This window comes from Carlito syrichta, unplaced genomic scaffold, assembly GCF_000164805.1.
Source record: "Carlito syrichta isolate Samal-C Ts95f unplaced genomic scaffold, Tarsius_syrichta-2.0.1 Scaffold287904, whole genome shotgun sequence".
Taxonomy (NCBI): domain Eukaryota; kingdom Metazoa; phylum Chordata; class Mammalia; order Primates; family Tarsiidae; genus Carlito; species Carlito syrichta.
The window spans coordinates 82622-103694 of record NW_007232000.1 but is presented as its reverse complement, the minus strand read 5'-3'; the positions used below and the strand labels follow the sequence as shown (position 1 = coordinate 103694).

General features: G+C 40.9%; 1 protein-coding gene across 1 annotated transcript; it reads right to left on the bottom strand.

Annotated features, from left to right (window-relative positions):
* Nucleotides 1–301: 301 nt before the first annotated feature.
* On the bottom strand, nucleotides 302–8764 carry FLG2 (filaggrin family member 2). The gene is made up of 3 exons (XM_008053137.1): nucleotides 8627–8764; nucleotides 6556–7828; nucleotides 302–6480 (listed from the first exon to the last, which is right to left on the bottom strand). Exons 1-3 carry the CDS (start codon nucleotides 8762–8764, stop codon nucleotides 302–304), a joined length of 7590 nt encoding a protein of 2529 aa, XP_008051328.1.
* Nucleotides 8765–21073: the final 12309 nt, after the last annotated feature.

The following is a 21073-nucleotide window of genomic DNA, read 5'->3' as shown; positions in this document are numbered from 1 at the left end:
ACACACACACACACACACACACACACAATGAATATAGTCCCAAATACTATTTTCTTCCATTCACTATTTTCTAACCAAGGAGCTCAATGAATGTGGAGCCTTACAAAAACCCTAGCACCAAACAAAAGTAATAATGTACAGTATTACAGTTAAAATGAAAGAATAGACATATATCCCTACTACCAAAAGAAGCAATCATGTTAAATAAGCATTCATACTAAATATCTTCATTTCATGTGTGCATCTCATTTCTTCTTTGGATTAGTTCTGATCTTGGGCTAGTTTGTTTTCTATTGGTTTCTTATTCAAAGTAATAGCACCTTTGTTCTTGGACATATTCGTAGAGTGGAGTGTTGCTGTCTAAGTAGAAGGAACCCGAGTCTGTTCTTTCCTTTCCGTGGTAACCTCTGGCCTCAGAGCCTCTTATCTGCTTATCATCCATATCCTGATTGTATCTTCTGATGCCTCCTGACAGACTTGATCCCAACTCTTTCCTTTGCCTTCCCCCACCCCATGTAGTGGTACTGCTTGATGAATACCTATATCTATGCTCTTCAATTCCTGTAGGGTCTTGACTGTCAATAAAGTGACTGTAAATGTATCTTTGACTCTTGTTGTCATTTGACTGCTTATAGCTGTCACTTGATTGGCCATGGCTATACACTTGTCTTTCATTGGTGCTGAATCCAGTTTGACCCAGGGCTTCTCCCGATTGTTTATGATTTGGTTCCTGACTTGCTAAACTTGTGTTGGGTCTTACCTGCCCAAGTAAAATTGTATCTCCCAAATGCTGCTGATTGAATTCAGCTATTGAATTGAACTCCAACTTTTCATGCTCAGATTCTGATTGTCCATGAGTCTGTTTTCCCCAATCTTCCGAATACCTTATGCTATCACTATGGCATTCCTGCTTTCTAGATTCAGAAAGGCCATAAGCTGATAAAGATTGTCCATGGCCAGATCCAGAATGGTTACTAGATTGGCTTTGTGTAGATCTCTGTCTGCTAACTGTGCTATATACAGGTTGAACATGGGTGTCACTTGACTGTTCATGAGTTACTGCAGAATGTCCATGACTAGATCCCTGCCTTCTACTTTTACCAGGTCCAGACAGACTGTGGGAATCAATTGATTGCCCATGATGTGTGTCTGATTGTCTATGATTTGAACCTTGTTTTTCAGTTCTTTCAGTTGCTTTGAATGCTATATGGTCAGAACTAGAAAATGATTGTCCATGTCTAGACACTTGCTTGTTTGCAGATCTATTTGTTGACCTTGAAGGACTAGAATTGCGGCTGCTTGCTCTGCTACCCCCAGAAGGTCCATACGCCAAATGCCCATAGTCATATTCTGAGCTCCCATAGCTGCCATGTTTCCAACCTGGACTTGACCCATGTCTTTGTCTTCCACTACTACATGACTGAAAATGACTTGCTCTGGACTGGCCATGACTACTGCTTGAATGTCTCCTTATGCTATCCCTTGACTGCCTGTGAGTATCATGAAGCTGTGTATGACTGGATCCATGTCTTTCTCTTCTGCCAGACACTGATTGTCCATGGGTAGATGTGGTTGACCCATGAACTGACTCTGAGTGTGTAGATCTGTCTCTTTCCTGTCTATAACTTGGTCCCTGTCTTCCTGACTGTGTGGATTCTGTTTGTCTATGAGAGGATGTTGACCCTTGATCTATTTGTCCATGAGGGGAAACTGAGTGTTCCTGTGAGACGCCTGAATGTTCTTCACTGTTACTGGACTCACTGTGACTAGACGTGCTTCGTTCAGTGGGGCTGGAAACTGACTGTGTGGATTCTCTCTGACCAGAGTGGGCATGTCTAGTGGTATCTCCTGACTGCCCATGAGTAGTTCCCTGTCTCCCATGAATGGTGGATCTTGATTCTCCATGTTGAGATTCAGCCTGGTCATGAGTGAATCCTGAGTGTCTGTGTGAGACATCTGAATGCACATCACTGTCACTGGACTGTGTGTGTCCAGATCCTTTGATTCCACTTGTGCTTGACCCTGACTGTGAAGATTGTCTGTGACGTGACTGGGCATGTCTAGTGGTATCTCCTGACTGTCCATGAGTAGCTCCCTGTCTCCCTCGAACGGTGGATCCTGACTCCCCATGTTGATATCCAACTTGGCCATGAGTGTGTCCTGAGTGCCTGTGTGAGACTCCTGAATGGACTTCACTGTCACTGGACTCACTGTGGCTAGATCCCCTTCTTCCAGTTGTCCTGGACTCTGACTGTGTGGATTGTCCTTGACCTGACTGGGCATGTCGAGTGGTATCTCTTGACTGCCCCTGAGTGGTTCCCTGCCTTCCTTGAACAGTGGATTGTGACTCTCCATGTTGAGATCTGGCTTGACCATATGTGGGTCCTGAGTGTCTGTGTGAAACTCCTGAATGTACTTCACTGTCACTGGACTCACTATGACTAGATCCCCTTCTTCCAGTTGTCCTTGAACCTGACTGTGAGGACTGTCCATGACCTGATTGGGTATGTCTAGTGGTATCTCTTGACTGCCCATGAGTACTTCCCTGTCTCTCTTGAACAGTTGATCTTGACTCTCCAGCTTGAGAAGCCCTCCCTCCCTGACTTGAGCTTTGCCCTCTTTGCCTATGCTCATGAGTGCTGTCATGACCAGAGGACTGACCTGAGTTAGTTCCATATTGACCCAAGCCAGTGGATTGACGTGAGTCTGATCTATGTTGTCCAAAGCCAGAGGACTGACTTGAGCTAGACCCATGTTGGCCAAAGCCAGAGGACTGAACTGATCCAGACCCATGGTGTCCAAAGCCTGATGTCTGTCCTGAGCCAGATCCATATTGGCCAAAGCCAGAGGACTGATCTGGTCCAGACCCATGTTCACCATAGTGAGAGGATTGACTTGAGCCAGATCCATGTTGCTCATAGCCGGTGGACTGTCCTGAGCCAGATCCATGTTGGCCAAAGCCAGAGGACTGACCTGATCCAGACCCATAGTGTCTAAAACCAGAGGTCTGTCCTGAGTTAGACCCATGTTGGTCATGGCTAGAGGGTTGACTTGAGCCAGACCCATGTTGGCCATAGCTAGACTGACTTGATGTAGACTCATGTCCAAAGCCAGTGGAGTGCCCAGTGCCAGATCCATGTTGTCCAAAGTCAGAGGACTGACCTGATCCAAACCCATTGTGTCCAAAGCCAGTTGTCTGTCCTGAGGCAGATCCATATTGGCCATAGCCAGAGGATTGACTTGAGCCAGACCCATGTTGGCCATATCTAGACTGGCCTGATGTAGACTCATGATGTCCAGAGGCAGTGGACTGCCCTGAGCTAGATCCATGTTGGCCAAAGCCAGAGGACTGACCTGATCCAGACCCATGGTGTCCAAAGCCAGATGTCTGTCCTGAGCTAGACCCATGGTGACCATAGCTCGACTGACCTGATATAGACTCATGTCCAAAGCCAGTGGATTGCCCTGAGCTAGATCCATGTTGACCAAAGCCAGAGGACTGACCTGAGCCAGACCCATTTTGGCCATAACCAGAGGATTGACTTGAGCCAGATCCATGTTGTTCATAGCCAGTAGACTGTCCTGAGCCAGATCCATGTTGGCCAAAGCCAGAGGACTGACCCGATCCAGACCCATGGTGTCCAAAGCCAGATGTCTGTCCTGAGCCAGATCCATGTTGGCCAAAGCCAGAGGACTGACCTGAGCCAGACCCATGTTGGCCATAGCCAGAGGATTGACTTGAGCCAGATCCATGTTGCTCATAGCCAGTGGACTGTCCTGAGCCAGATCCATGTCGGCCAAAGCCAGAGGACTGACCTGATCCAGATCCATAGTGTCTAAAGCCAGAGGTCTGTCCTGAGTTAGACCCATGTTGGTCATGGCTAGAGGGTTGACTTGAGTCAGACCCATGTTGGCCATAGCTAGACTGACTTGATGTAGACTCATGTCCAAAGCCAGTGGAGTGCCCAGTGCCAGATCCATGTTGTCCAGAGCCAGAGGACTGACCTGATCCAAACCCATTGTGTCCAAAGCCAGTTGTCTGTCCTGAGGCAGATCCATATTGGCCATAGCCAGAGGATTGACTTGAGCCAGACCCATGTTGGCCATATCTAGACTGGCCTGATGTAGACTCATGATGTCCAGAGGCAGTGGACTGCCCTGAGCTAGATCCATGTTGGCCAAAGCCAGAGGACTGACCTGATCCAGACCCATGGTGTCCAAAGCCAGATGTCTGTCCTGAGCTAGACCCATGGTGGCCATAGCTCGACTGACCTGATGTAGATTCATGTCCAAAGCCAGTGGACTGCCCTGAGCTAGATCCATGTTGACCAAAGCCAGAGGACTGACCTGAGCCAGACCCATTTTGGCCATAACCAGAGGATTGACTTGAGCCAGATCCATGTTGCTCGTAGCCAGTGGACTGTCCTGAGCCAGATCCATGTTGGCCAGAGCCATAGGACTGACCTGATCCAGACCCATGGTGTCCAAAGCCAGATGTCTGTCCTGAACTAGACCCATGGTGGCCATACCTAGACTGACCTGATGTAGACTCGTGTCCTAAGCCAGTGGACTGCCCAGAGCCAGATCCATGTTGGCCAAAGCCAGAGGACTGACCTGATCCAGACCCATGGTGTCCAAAGCCAGATGTCTGTCCTGAGCTAGACCCATGGTGGCCATAGCTAGACTGACCTGATGTAGACTCATGTCCAAAGCCAGTGGACTGCCCTGAGCTAGATCCATGTTGGCCAAAGCCAGAGGACTGACCTGAGCCAGACCCATTTTGGCCATAACCAGAGGATTGACTTGAGCCTGATCCATGTTGCTCGTAGCCAGTGGACTGTCCTGAGCCAGATCTATGTCGGCCAAAGCCAGAGGATTGACTTGAGCCAGATCCATGTTGGCCATATCTGGACTGGCCTGATGTAGACTCATGATGTCCAAAGCCAGTGGACTGCCCTGAGCCAGATCCATGTTGGCCAAAGCCAGAGGACTGACCTGATCCAGACCCATGGTGTCCAAAACCAGAGGTCTGTCCAGAGGTAGGCCCATGTTGGCCATGGCTAGAGGGTTGACTTGAGCCAGACCCATGTTGGCCATAGCTAGACTGACCTGATGTAGACTCGTGTCCAAAGCCAGTGGACTGCCCTGAGCCAGATCCATGTTGGCCAAAGCCAGAGGACTGACCTGATCCAGACCCATGGTGTCCAAAGCCAGATGTCTGTCCTGAGCTATAGCCATGGTGGCCATAGCTAGACTGACCTGATGGAGACTCATGTCCAAAGCCAGTGGATTGCCCTGAGGTAGATCCATGTTGGCCATAGCCAGAGGACTGACCTGATCCAGACCCATGGTGTCCAAAGCCAGATGTCTGTCCTGAGCTATAGCCATGGTGGCCATAGCTAGACTGACCTGATGGAGACTCATGTCCAAAGCCAGTGGATTGCCCTGAGGTAGATTCATTTTGGCCATAGCCAAAGGACTGACCTGATCCAGACCCATGGTGTCCAAAGCTAGATGTCTGTCCTGAACTAGATCCATGTTGGCCAAAGCCAGTGGACTGTCCTGAGCCAGATCCATGATGGCCATAGCTAGATTGACCTGATGTAGACTCATGTCCAAAGCCAGTGGACTGTCCTGAGCTAGATCCGTGTTGGCCAAAGCCAGAGGATTGAGTTGAGCCAGACCCATGTTGGCCATATCTAGACTGGCCTGATGTAGACTCATGTTGTCCAAAACCAGCGGACTGCCCTGAGCCAGATCCATGTTGACCAAAGCCAGAAGACTGACCTGATCCAGATCTATGGTGTCCAAAGCCAGATGTCTGTCCTGAGCTAGATCCACGTTGACCATAGCCAGAGGATTGAGTTGAGCCAGACCCATGTTGGCCGTAGCTAGACTGACCTGATGTAGACTCATGATGTCTAAAGCCAGTGGACTGCCCTGAGCCAGATCCATGTTGGCCAAAGCCAGAAGACTGACCTGATCCAGATCTATGGTGTCCAAAGCCAGATGTCTGTCCTGAGCTAGATCCATGTTGACCATAACCAGAGGATTGAGTTGAGCCAGATCCATGTTGGCCATAGCTAGACTGACCTGATGTAGACTCATGTTGTCCAAAACCAGTGGACTGTCCTGAGCCAGATCCATGTTGGCCAAAGCCAGAGGACTGACCTGAGCCAGATCCATGTTGGCCAAAGCCAGAAGACTGACCTGATCCAGATCTATGGTGTCCAAAGCCAGATGTCTGTCCTGAGCTAGATCCATGTTGACCATAGCCAGAGGATTGACTTGAACCAGACCCATGTTGGCCATAGCTAGACTGACCTGATGTAGACTCATGTTGTCCAAAACCAGTGGACTGTCCTGAGCCAGGTCCATGTTGGCCAAAGCCAGAGGACTGACCTGAGCCAGACCCATGTTGGCCAAAGCCAGAGGATTGGCTTGAGCCAAACCCTTGTTGGCCAGAGCCAGAGCACTGACCTGAACTAGTCCCATGCTGGTCATAGTTTGAGCATTGTCCTGATCTAGACCCTTGCTGGCCACAGCAAGTCTGACCTGAGCCAGATCTGTGTTGTCCAAAGCCAGACAACTGACTTGAGCCAGACCCTTGCTTACCATAGCCAGAGCATTGATTTGATCTAGATCTATGTTGGCCACAGCAAGTCTGACCTGAGCCAGACCCATTTTGTCCAAAGCCACATGACTGACTGGAGCCTGTTCCATGTTGTTCATAGCAATAAGACTGACCAGAACTAGACCCTTTTTGACAAGAGCTTGAAGAGTGACCATAACTACAAGGATGACTACCTCCAGACCCATATTGTCCACAGCCAGAGGGCTGATTTGAGCCTGTTCTCTGTTGTCTTCCACAGTTCAGTGGTTGATTTTGTTCTCTAGATCCATATTCTCTCTGACTAGAGGACTGGCTACAGGAGCAAGGATCAGGTTGACCATATCCAGTGGATTGACTTCCTGAGGCACAGCCATGACCTTGTCCTCCACTACTTCCTGACTGACAGCCTGATTGGGTACAGCTAGATTGATTTCCTTGCCTTCCAAATCTGCTTGCCTGACAAGAACTAGAAGCATTTTGTGGCCTTCCACACCCACCTGAATTGCTGTAACCACATGCATCACTTTGCTTCCCACTGCCCCCTGAACCTGCAGAGCTAGATCCACACTTTTGTCCTCTACCTCTTCTTGACTGAGTAGAGCTTGATTCATGCCCACCCGTTTCTAATCCATGTGATAGACCCCCGTGACCTTTCCTTCCCCAACTCTTTGATTCAGACCCAGATTCATATTCCTCCCCAGATTCTCTAGATGGGCTAACATGTGACTCGTTTCTTCCTTCCCCCAGTTCTCCAGAGTTGGAATCATGTCTCTCTTTGCCACTACTCCATGAGTGATCAGAGCTAGACCCACGGTACCCTTTCTCAGATCCTTCTTGGCTCCCTGAGCTGGATAGATTACCTTGTCTTCCCAGCCTCCAGGAGTTAGACCCATGTTTATGTTTTGCACTTCCCCTTGAGTCCCCAGAACTATATCCATGCTCCTCTCTCTCACTCCAGCTTGAATGTCTATAACCTGTTTTCTGTCTCGGTGTATCTTCTTCTTCTTCTGTTTCACTTTCTTCCTTTTGGCGTCGATGACCATGCCTATGCTTCTTTGACCCTGAAGCTTTGCAGTATTCTTTGCTGAGAACCTTGTTGCAGGCCATAGCCAACTTGAATACCATCAAAAGAAACTCAGTAAAGTCCAGTCTTCGGTCATGATCTCGATCCAGCATATGCATGATGACGTCCACTGTGTCTGGATCATCTGGGTTCTGTAAATGAGTGACACACCAAGGGAGACCTGATCAGCCTAACCCACATACTCTACTAAAAAATTCAAGTAGGGCTATGGGATTGTGGATATTTGACATTATGTAGTTTTAGTTCAATAGAGGATTACTTTAGGTTAGTAGGACCTAGTAAATGTGAAGAATTAGTAGAAAATAAAGACTATTGGGATCCTCAGAAGAAGACGGTTCAAGAATTTAAGCTAGAGGATTAAGTGATTAGGTATGGCCTGAAGGAGTAGAATAAGCCAAGTTCAGTAATTGGTATATCTTAGCTTTATATAAATTTTAAACATTGCATGCTAATATATTCCATATTAGAATCCATGATCTATTATGTTGATGTTTATAGCTGAGTCCTTCCTAAGTAAATGGAAAAAAAAAAGTTTGTATTTTGTTCCTAGTTTTTAACCATCCTGGCTATTTTGTCAATTCCCCTTGTACATAAAATCTTCATCCATACTTTTTTCCCCATTTGATAGGATAATCTGTTAATTCATGTTTTAGCACAAATTTACTTCTATTTTTTCAAAAGGGGGAAGCCTGAGTGCACCAGAAAGTCTGAGAGTCTAGAAGGTGGGAGTGCATAAGAGAGTTAGGAAGAAACCTTCACCTTCTTTAAAATACATGCTGCTTTAACTGCCTTTCTGTTTTTCTCAAAAATACTACTCATAGAGTTTGCTTAAAGTCCCCTGGGACTGTGCAATCTTTAGCTAATCTTGGTCATATAACAGAGCATGTACAGGACTCCAGCAGCCTTCTGCCCTGGCACATGGTCCTCACCTTCAGAATTGGACGGAACTCTTTCTCCAGAAGTTCCTTTAGCTCATTCTTGCTCAGTGTGTCACATTCCTCATCTTCTCTGGTGTACTTGTAGAAAATATCAATGATAGTGACAACACTTCTCAAGAGGTCAGTCATCTTTTTGTAAGTTTAAGTGAACCTGGAGAAGGAAAGACAAAAGACACTATCATTCATTTTCTTTTCTTTTAATTTGAGCTGGACAGCCTGGAAAAAGATGGCATTTTAAAAGATTGGGAAGAGAGTGTAGAATGGCCTAGAAGAAGACAAATTTTTACTTGTATTATTCTTCATAAAGACAAACTTATTCCCAAAAGACCCCAGAATAAACTAAACTGATGAAACAAATGAACGAACAAAAAGAAAAGATAGAAACAAAAAAGAAAAGAAAGGCAAAACATATATGTACTCTGCCTTAGCTCATATCCCCAGATTTCTACTGTAGACAACCCCAAATATTTATAAATGTAGCTGAATGAACTTTCTCTCACCTGATTCACCAAAGGAACAAGTAGGATAAAGCCTGATACAGCTTGCAGGGTGATGATGGATTGGGATGGTAGCCTTTATATAGCCTATACAGAATACATAAGTGGGGTGATTAATTTCCAAACCTAACTCCACCTCTCTACTTGTTTATCTTCCTCCTTCTTCACATTCTCAACCATAATGATTGCAGAAAGGCTGGTACTAGCCCCACCTTCCAGTATGAGGACATGTTGCAGGACACTTGTTTTTAGTGTCATATACATGTAAAAAGCACAAACTTTGTTTCAGAGGACTCATGTAATACACTTTATTTAGTACCCACAGAAAGTAGCAGAATGTAAGATACTTGGCAGGTGCAAAATAAATGCTTGTTTAATTGAAAATGAGCCTGAGCCACCAGGCTCACCTAATTCATGTCTTTTTTTAAGTAATAAAAGCCAGCATTTATCGAGAATTTACTATGTGCTAGACAATGTCTTAAATACTTTTCATATATCATCTCATTTAACCTTTAAAAAAAATTTTGGCCAGGCTCAGTGGCTCAACCTGTAATCCCAGCAATTTGGAAGGCCAAGGCAAGTGGATTGCCTGAGCCCACAGGTTCGAGACCCGCCCAGGTAACTTGGTGAGACCTCGTCTCTACAATAAATAAAAAATTAGCCAGGCATGGTAGCGCGCACCTGTAGTTCCAGCTACTTGGAAGGCTGAGGTGGAAGGATCGCCAGAGCCCAGCAGGTTGAGGCTATGGTGGCTGGGAGCGTGCCACTGCACTCCAGCCTGGACGACGGAGTGAGACTCCAACTCAAAATTAAAAAAAAAAAATTATTACACATACATAATAGTTGTCTATAATGAGGGAGTACATATGATGTTTTGATATAGGCATACAACATGTAGCAATCAAATCAGGATAATTGAGATATCTATCACTTCAAGATTTTTTGTGTTAGAAATATTTGTTTTATTTTTAGTTATTTTAAAATATACAATACATTATTAACTATAGTCACCCTATTGTGCTACCAAATACTAGATTTTATCATCTCACTTAATCTTTACCACATTTATTTGAGATATGTATTTCATGTGTCCCATTTTATGTATTCCCGTTTTACAGATGAAGGGACAGGCTCAGAAAGCATAAGAATTTTCTCCAAGGACATAGCTACTAAGTGGAGGAATGAGGATTTGAACCTATGTCTACCTTATTACAACGCCATTGCTCTTAACTATTATACTAGCTTACCTCTATGTATTTATCATGTATAACTACTATGCAAAAAGCATGCACAGTTTTAGGAGTGTAAGGGCCACCCAAATGCAAATAATATGAAAGTGTAATATGAGGAGTGTTGTCAACCTCATTCTTTGGCTCTGAGAAGCCTCTTTTCTGGGCTAGAAAAGTATAATGGGGTATATGTAAAAGTAATGTTGTCAGTGTATTCAGTGTGAATTTAGAGTGGGTTTCTTTTAGCATCCTGCTATCCACTGGTAGTCTGGCATCTTTGGGCCTGGGCCCTTGGAAAAATGTCATTTATATACATAAAATATACCAAATGCAATTGAGGGTAGCAGAAATCATCAAAAAGCTGTATTAGGCATGGAGAACCAGTTCTTCTGATGATGGTGGTGACAATGGTAAAGATAAGCAGTTACCATTAAGTGCTTGGTAGTTTTGCATATTTATCTGTTTATTCTTCACAATAACCCTATAAGGTCAGTATTACGTTATCCTTATTTTACAGATAAGGAACTAAAAGCATAGGAAATTTAAAAATTTGCCCAAAATCATGGTTAGTCAGTGGCAGCACTAGTAAAGAAACCCATACTAGCACTTAAAGCCTAACACTTAACAACTTATATTCCACATATATGGGACCTTTCTGGGCAGTTATGATATCTTATTCACTTCACCATCTAGACAGCGCTTGCCAAGCACGTAGAATGAGCTTCTGTTCATGAGTTATATCCATTACTTGATAGCCGAGGAGTCCTAGACCACAACAATCACTCAGAAAGTTATGTTTGCCCTAGATATTATGGTTGTTTTCAGTTGTATGCATTGTTTTGAATTGTGTTTGTTTTTGTTAGAGATAACTGCAGTGTCAGGAGACTTTCAGGCCTCAGACTCCACACTGAGACAGAATTCTAAAGCCAGTCTTGTACTGCAATTCCAGCATTATGGTTTACAACTTTGAAACTCACTCCATAGTTTGCCAGCCCTCAAGACTCCACCATTCACTGTTTTGTATTCTTTGCATTTGAGTCTCTCTTCTTCTTCTCACTTGTTTAGAATAATGGATAAAATTATAGACTTTCTAGTCAGAAAGACTTGGATTCAAATCTCAGTTTGGCTTTTTACTACCTGTATTCCATGGGCAATTAATCCTTTCAGCCTCAGTTTCCCAACTTATAGAATGAGAATAACAACACCTACCTCACTGGTGGAGATTACTTAAGATAATGTGTGAAGTTTCTTAGTACTGCCTGGCATATAATAAATTCTTAGAACACTATATATATATTATTATTGTTATTATTATTATTGTTATTACTAAGTTGAGGCCTTACTCTGGCATACTCACAACTCATCACAGCCTTGACCTCCTGGACTCAGGTGATCCTTCTGCCTCAGCCTCCCGAGTAGCTGGGACTACAGGTGCATGCCACTACACCTCACAAAGCTTTTAATTTTTTGTAGATTTGAGGTCTTGCTATGTTGCCTCAGTTGATCTTGAGCTACTGAGCTCAAGCAATTCTCCCACCCCTGCACTCAGCCTATAATTATTGCAAGCTTATTTTTGCTAAATATTTCATAGCTTCTAGCACAGTGTTTTACACATAGAAAGTGCTTGATCGTCTTTGATAAAAATGAGCTAGAAACTGCTAGTAGGCCTTTAAAGGCAGAAATACTCCTCTGTCAAAAACATTGCCCAGAAAGTAAGTCATGTTTAAAAAAAATAACAAATTTTTCGAGATGTAATACACATACCATAAACTTTGACAGGTTAAAGTGTACAATTTAGCGGGTTTTAGTATATGCAGAGAATTGTGCAAGTAAGTCATGGTTATTTTGATGTCTATGTCCTTAAGTAAGTTTCTCTCACTTCTCAGTGCCTCAGTTTCCCTGTATAATAACAAGCTGATATTAGTGTCAGAGTACAAGTGGATATATGTCGGTTATTTCAGCTGCAGTTTTGGAGAACAGTTATTATCCCCTCCCCATTTCACAGAGGCCTAAGCACCATTTGGAAAGAAACAAAAATGCTGGTTTTAAGGTCTGACTTGATGATACCTGCAGAAAATTTTGCATGCCTGGGTTTGAAAGATTATTTAGTTCAATGAAGCAGAGTTCAGAGATAGGGTTCAGAGTTCAGAACTCAGTTACACTGTTTTTCTGTGTCTAGACCTCCTTCCTGTCTTATTCTACTCATTTTATCACCCTCTGCTCATTCCATGTCTACATGGCTCTGGGCTCTCAGGGACTACCAGACTCTTTGATTTTAGGTGCCCTGTTGGCCACTGGATTGCCTTAAAGAGAAACTATACTTTAGAGTGTTCAAAGAAATTTTAATTGTACCTGTGAAAGTTCCAGATTTTGGTTTTTCCACTGCATGTCACATGAATTTTGTTTTTATGTCTCATCCTATTTAAGGAGGGGGACCCTTCTCCAAGCCAAAGTAGTCTGCTTTACTTCCTGTCATGTTTGAATTAAAAACTTGTCATAGGATCCAAATGAGTCTCTATCTATCATAAGAACTAAACATGATCTATATGCTGTGACTCTTAGGAACCCTTACTTTGGGGGTTCTCATAAACTCAACTGAGAGCTGATACCTAACACTTGATTCAGGGACACTGTTATGCTACTATATCTAATAATGTCTTTTTTTTCCAAGAGCAGTTTAGGTAACTGTTCTTGGCTCATAGTGTGATGCAGTAGGAAAAAACATTGACTTTGTAGTAAGACAGGTAGAATGCTTTTGTATCATAGTTCCTACATATACTACCTGCAATGTTTTGAAAATGTTCTGAGTCTCTGTTTTCACACCTGTGAAACAGAGATAATTACAGACATTTGAGAATTTGATGATAAATATTAGGATAATACTTAGCACATATTAAGAATTCAATATATTTTTCTTTACTTGTTGCTGTCAAGTTTAATATGATTTAGAAAATTATCAATAGATTTTGGGGTGAGGGTTCCCGAAAATGATTCTTAACTCTGTTCTCTCTTTGTGGTCTCTCTTTCTAGGTAAAATTGGAGGTCAGTTTTTAGAACTCAGCCTTCAAATGAATTTAAAATTTCCATTATGAAGAGTCCGTGAGGAAGCTGGATCCACTAGATATACCAGCTGAGAATGCCCTCATCTCCAGATTCCTTTCTTACTTTGCCACATCATTGTTGATATCTTAAGGTCAATATACTGGAGCAGCATGTCCTCACAAAGAGGATGCCTGCTGGCACACCCAGGCTTTCAGAGTCCAGTATGCGGCTTCAGTGAATTGCTCTGTCCAGATTCAACTGAGATGTCCCATCTGGGACCTATAAATGTTTGCTGAACTTTACTCAGAACTGTATGTCAAGACTGGATCTCAGAAGCTCAGACATTCCTTGCAACCATGATATCAATAACCTTTGATGACAGAGAAGAGGTTGCTGCATGGTGGAATGGAAAACTTACTGGCTAGCTAAACCTGACTGAAGGGGGAGCAACTTGGATTAGCATTGGAACTATGGGATTCACTAAATGAGCTAGATTTTTTTTTTTAGTTGTGATCCTACTTTGTCACCCAGGCTGGAATGCAGTAGCACAATCACGGCTCACTGTAGCCTCGACCTCCTGGGTTTAAGTGATCCTTTTGCCTCAGCTTCTTGAGTAGCTGGGACTATAGGCATGCATTACCATGCCCGGCTACTTGTCTATTTTTTGCAGAGATGAAGTTTTACTATGTTTCCTGGGTTTGTCTCAAACTCCTGGGCTCAAGCAATAGAATTTATATTTTGACAAATTGCAAGTTATGATTATTAAGCAATGAAGCTTTTAAAAAAAATTTAAAAGTCTAGAACCTTTACATTCAAAGTAATTTCTGTAAAAGACTGTGACAATATGCTTAAAATGTTGGGACACTCAGAATGTTACATTCTTTTGAATATCCCCTGGTAAATGAAAATATTGGCCTTTGAATCATAAATTTGATTTTTGGAACTGTTCATAAGCATTTAGAACCAAGTTTTGTATGTCAGGTAAACAACTAATAAGGTTTAAAAAAAATTAGAGTTCATTGTTAAGCATGAATTTAAAGTAACTGTACTAATTTCTTTGGTTCAGTGGCTTTCAGTAATTTATTATACTCCAGCAAACATTTTTTTTGAGGACTTTCTATGATCTCATTATCCTTTTCTTTGTAGGAATGTGCTTCCCATGGTTAGGTAGTCCAAGCATGTGTGAAACTGTATAATGAAGCTAGATCATGACTGAAACTTGGTCTGGGGTTCGAACATCAGGAAAACTGTTGATGATTTATGTATACAAAACACACACAAACACACACACACACAAACACACACACACACACACACACACACACACACACACACACACATTTCCACTCTCCCACAGACAAATAATGTACATTACTAAAGATCTGTAACATGGAATGCTTAGTGCTAACCACAGTGACCTCCACGAAATTATATTGGTTTGGGATTATTTATGAGTTTGGGATAATTTATCACTCCCTTTTTCAAACACTTACGTGTTTGAAAAGGTATTGAGAATTTGCTACTTGAGTTTTCCTAGGATTTCTTTGCGCACAAATATATACATGTGAATAAACATCTGTCCATCCTTAAACCACCATAAATTTTAACCGGGAAAGATTTGCTCCACAATACCCTATGTTTTCATGCCTTCTAAATGAGGAAAGAATTGACAAAAATTGTATCTTGGGCTGCCTGGCATGACATCTTTGAAAAGGATCAGGGAAAAATAAATACAGAACAAATACAGAACCTCTATGAGTTATGGCATTAGGCCTGAATTTTAATCCACGAGTTAATCCCATTAATATTATTGATTGTTACCATTATCTATGTTAATTTCATTTGTTTTCCTCTTGAAAATTGATTATTTTACCAATTGTATATAAAGTCGCTCCTCCCATGTGCTTATTTCTTGACTCTGGCACTAATTATGCTTTAATGCTTAGATTTTCTGGGACTGCTCAGTTCAAGTAACCTCTGAACATATGGTCTCTAAGAAGGTGGATAGTAAAGTGAGTTCTGTGGAAAACCACATCTGCATTGTCTCACTTTTTTTTTTCAGAGAGAAGTTTTCTTCCTTGGAGACTGGCGTCTTGAAAAAGTGATACTAGAACACTGGCTTAGCAAAATAATTGCAAAAGACATATAGAATAATTATTTTATTTAATCATTATAGGGTAACTAAGAATTCAGGGATTGTATTCTGTAATCCAGTTGACCCACTCAAAACCCTCAGTTTTGTGAAAATCATAGACATTGGAGGAGAATCTGCTACCTGAGGCTCCAGGCCTAGGTAGATCAAATACTTAACTTTTAATGGTAATTAAAAATGACATTCCACTCATTGCTGAGATGGATATGACTTGGGAATCAACTATACTCATGGAGAATAGGGCTTGTACCTTTGCTCTAAGAGAAGAAGCTATTAGCCTAGACTTCTGCCAGGGTCTTTCTCATATCTGTTTCCTAAGTCTGGGCCACATAAAATAATTCAAGGCAGACACAAGTAGGACTTTTAAAAGAGTATGTTTCTTGGTTTCTCTCTAAAAACTAAAACAGAAAGTCCATAGCAAAGCTGTTTAGTCCAGTGATTAAAAGGCTAGACTTTGGAATCTGACAGATCTGGGTGGGAATTCTGCCTTGGATACTTATGAGTTATGTGACTTAACATCTCTGTGAATGTAGGAAAGCTTAATGTTTTAAAGCTTAAAAGAATTAAGTCAAATATCTGGAACAAAATGGCCATTCAGTAAATGGTAGAAATGTTATTTTTCTTAAAATTTTAAAAGTCTTTTAAAAATCTTTTTTACATTTGATGTAAATACTATGTTTTCTCTGTCTGTTTTGTGACTGACACTACCATCATGAAAGACACTGTTACCAGTTTTGTTTATAGACAAATGGGACCTCATTAAACTGAAAAGCTTCTGCAAAGCAAAAGAAACTATCAAGAGAGTGGGGAAACAGCCCATAGAATGGGGAAAAAAAAATTTGCCAACTGTAATTCTGACAAAGGCCTAACAGCTAGGATCTATAGAACTCAAATGTGCCAAAAGGAAAGAAAACAACCCTATTTAAAAAACGGGCAAAAGATATTAATAAACACTTCTCAGAAGAAGACATATGAGCAGCCAACAGAAACATCAAAAACGCTCAGCCTCACTAATCGTCAAAGAAATGCAACTTAAAACCACACTGAGGTACCACTAACCTCCAGTCAGGATGGCCATCATCAATAACTCTAAAAACAACAGATGCTGGAGAGGATGTGGGGAAAAGGGAACACTTCTACACTGTTGGTGGGAGTGTAAACTAGTACATCCTCTGTGGAAAACACAGTGGCATTCCTAAAAGATCTAAATATTGACCTTCCATACAACCCAGAAATCCCCCTTCTGGAAATATACCCAGAGGAACTCAAATCACTCTACAAAAAAAAAGATAACTGTATACATATGTTTGTTGCAACTGTATTCACAATAGCAAAAACATGGAACCAACCATGCTGCCCATCAATAGTGGATTATGCAGCCATAAAGAAAAACACATTTATGAACTTCGCAGCAACCTAGATAGAATTAGTCTGTAACACTCAGTGATTTATCACAAAAACAAAGATCTGAGTAGTACGTATACTCACTCACAAGCAGACCCTGAACATTTATCATAATACTGTAAGAAAGGGATTGACAGGAGTGGGATATTGCCAGGGGAGGAGGGGAGGGCACATAACATCAGTAAGAGTACCCAAACTTTACCTGCACGATGACACTTATGTACCCAACCCTGAATTGTACCCCACATCTTTAAAATAAAAAATAAGTGGGGCGAGGGGAGGAAGAACTAAAGTCATATGCTAGACATTTTGCTTGGGATTAACAAACATCTCTGGTCATCTAGTACTATATAAAAGTGGCCTGTGATTGGTCTGCTTGGAAGTAGATCTTGGTTCTGGCTCAGTTGGCTGGGGGTCACATTGATTAAAGGTGATTTTGATGCCAATAATCTTGATGGTATTAAGGATAATGATGCATACTCTGTCTATAATGAAGATAGAATCCTCAGATCACACCCATTTATTTTTAGGGCAGCAGGTCAAAGCATAGGTGCTGGATTTGCCTGCAGGATACATAGATTATCTCCTTTTTTCTGTTCCATTTAGTCTGTAACTGATCCACTAGGGAGTCTATGGTCTATTTATCCTGCTTTTTCAATCTGTAATCTTACTTCTGGTTGCACTCTAGGCCTTGGAAGTCCTTTCTTGATTGTCTGTAATTCCTAGTCACCTCATCACTAGGAAGGTTTACTTTGCTCAGATGTTAAAACCATGGAAATTTGGGAGGTTTTATAGATAGAAAAAAATTTTCTGTCCCTTCTCTTTCATAAGGAACCAGGTTCCCAGTATTTTCTAATGGATTATGAATGTACTGACTTCTCTGCTTCTTGGCTCTTGCTCTTTTAGCCCACAGAATTCTGTCAGGTAGTAATGGATGGTTATGAATGGTTCAGGTTGGTCTAAGTGGCAGAAAAATATTGGTTGATTTAGGGTCTTGTGTGAGCATAGACTCTGCCTAAATGTAAAGCTGACATTAAGTTCAGCTGCTTTTTTCTCTTGCAACCTTCTCAAGGTTGCCAGTAGCTGGAGTTCAGCTGAAGCAAAGCCCAACCCAATTAGGTCTTTGTGTAAAGCTAGAGGCAAGTTGAGTCAGGTACATACCAGCCAAGTTTAGAACCTGCCTGCTGTAGGACTGGTTCCCTCGCCTATTAGTTCCAGAACCTAGCAATCTGGAGTCTGGATTGAGCTATTTGTCAAACAGGGTTGTGAGTGATAAGACAGGTTAGATCTCTATTTTGAGAATGGTAGTGAAGGAAGGGCCCTTTGGATGCTAATTTAAATATAGAATTTATGGCTTCTACCCTAAGAAACACAAGAGATTGACCGCTCTGATTCACATTTGCACTAAACGCATTTCAACACTAGACAGTTTTAAAAGAGAGTATCATATGCTTTAATTCTTATGTCCAAGAAATATTCATAGGAGTGAATATGTGTTGGACCATTGAGAAAGTAATAGGAACAAATACACAATTGATGTTTATTCTGTAGAAACAATAATAGGAGAGCTAACTCCCAAGCCTTTTTGACAAATACAAAAATAAATATGGTACAGTATAATGCAAAGAACACTAGATCATTCTTGCCTTTTTTTCTCCCATCCTCAAAGGCAAACTGTTAGAAAATCCTATTCATTTTTATTCAGATTATAGCCAGATTCTGCATGTCATCTCCGCTGCTACTATTCTGGTCCAACTGCCATCATTTGTTACTGGTGGTACTAGCCTCCGAACTGATATGCCTGCTTCTACTCTTAACCCTCTATAGTCTATTGTCAGCACAATAGGCAAAGTGAACATTTTCTAACACAAGTCTTAGCATATCACACCTCTGCTTAACACCCTATGTGGACTTCCATCTTGTTCAGAGTAAACCAGAGCCCTAAGAGAGACTAAAAGAGAGACTGTATCATCAGAGATTTCAAAATCCTTAGAGAGACAGTATCATCAGAGATTTCAAAACCTATTTCTCAATAATTGATAAAACTTGTAGACAGAAAAATCAGTAAGAATATAGAAATCTTGAAGAATACTATTAATCAACTTGACCTAATTGACATTCATAGAATACTCCATTTAACAACTGCAGTGCGAGTACACATTATTTTCAAGTGCATATGGAATATTTATAAAGATGCAAAAATTCTGAACCATAAAATAAGTCTCAGTAATTAAAATTATTCAAGTCCTACAAAGTATGTTTTCTGATCACAATAAAATTAAACTACCAACTAACAAAAGAATCTGCAAACACAAATATTTGGAAACTAAAACACACCACAAAATAACTTCTGGGTCAAAGAAAAAATGAAAGAGGGATTTAGAAAGTATTTTGAACTTAATGGAAAATTTTTAAAAAGTGAATATACCAAAATTTGTGAGTAGTAGCAAAAAAAAGTACTTACAGGAAGATTTATAGCACTAAATGTCTACATTTAAAAAGAAGAAAGGTCTTAAGTCAATGACCTACATTTCTGCCGTAAGAAACTAGAAATAAAGAAGAGCACATTGCACCCAGAGTAAGAATGAAGAAGATAATAAACATATCAGAATAAATCAATGAAATAGGAAACAGGAAAATAATAGGAAAACAATGAAACCAGAGCCCGGTTCTTAGAGAAGAGCAATAAAATTTAAAATGTAGCCAGACTTATTAGGGGAAAAAAGAGAAAGATGACACGAATTTCCAATATCAGGAGCAAGAAAGGACAAATCACAAAACATTTGCAGACCTTGAAAGGAAAATGAAAGAATATTGTGGATAACTTTATGCTAATAATTTTAACTATTTAGATAAAATGAACAAATTCTTTGAAAGACACCAACTGTTAAAGCTTACTAAAAAAAAGTCATATCTACCAAATAAGATAAATATCTAATTAAAACCCTCCCACAAAGAAAACTTTAGACCTACATGGCTTCACTGGTGATCCTACCAAATATTTTTGGAAGAAATAATACCAATTATACAGAAACCCTTCTGGAAGATTGAAGAAGAGGAAATAATTCTTAATTTATTCTATGAGGTCAACATTACCCTGATACCAGAATCAGACAGAGATTATAAAAAAAACTATAGACCAATATTTCTCATAAACATAGATACAAAAATCCTCAAGAAAGCTTTAGCAAATCACATTTAACAATGTATGAAAAGTACATGTTATGATCAAGTGGTGTTTCTCCTGGGAATCCCAGGTCAGCTCAACAATCAAAAATCAACCAAGGCAATGAATGCATCATATCAAAAGACTAAAGAAGACAGACTATATTATCATCTCAATAGATACAGAAAAGACATTTGATAAAATTCAACATCCATTTGTGATTTTTAAAAAAAAATCTTAGCTAAATAGGAATAGAAGGGAGCTTTTTCATCTACAAAATTTCTACAGCTAGTATCTTATCTAATAGTGAAAGACTGAACACTTTACCATTAAGATAGATAGTATGGATCTCATTGCTCATATTGAGTGTCATAGTGGAGATCCCAGCTGGTTTAGCAAAATTATGAGCTGGAATGGAAGAAGAAAAACTCTATTTGCAAATTACATGATTGTCAATGTAGAAAATTGCAAAGAAGCTACACACACACACAACTACTAAAACTAATAAAGGAGTTTATCTAAGTCTCAGTATATAAGATTAGCATACAAAGAAATTAATAATATTTACATGTATTATCAAACAATTGGAAATTAAAGTTAAAAGTACCATTTATAATATGACCAAAACCATGAAATACTTAGGTACAATTCTAAAAAATCATGCAATATATGTGTATTGAACACTGCAAGACACTGATGAAATAAATTAAAGAAAAACCTTGATTATCCATGTACATTGACTAGGAGACTCAATATGGTTGTCAATTTTTCCTAAATTGTTTTATGGATCAACATCTTTTTTTTATTATGAAGATGTGGGGTACAATTCAGGGTTAGATATACAAACATTGATTATGCAGGTACCCTTGTTGATGAGGTGTGCCCTTACCTCCCCTAGCAGTTTCCCTCAACTGCCAATCCCAGCCTCCCTCCCCTGACAGTTTTCCA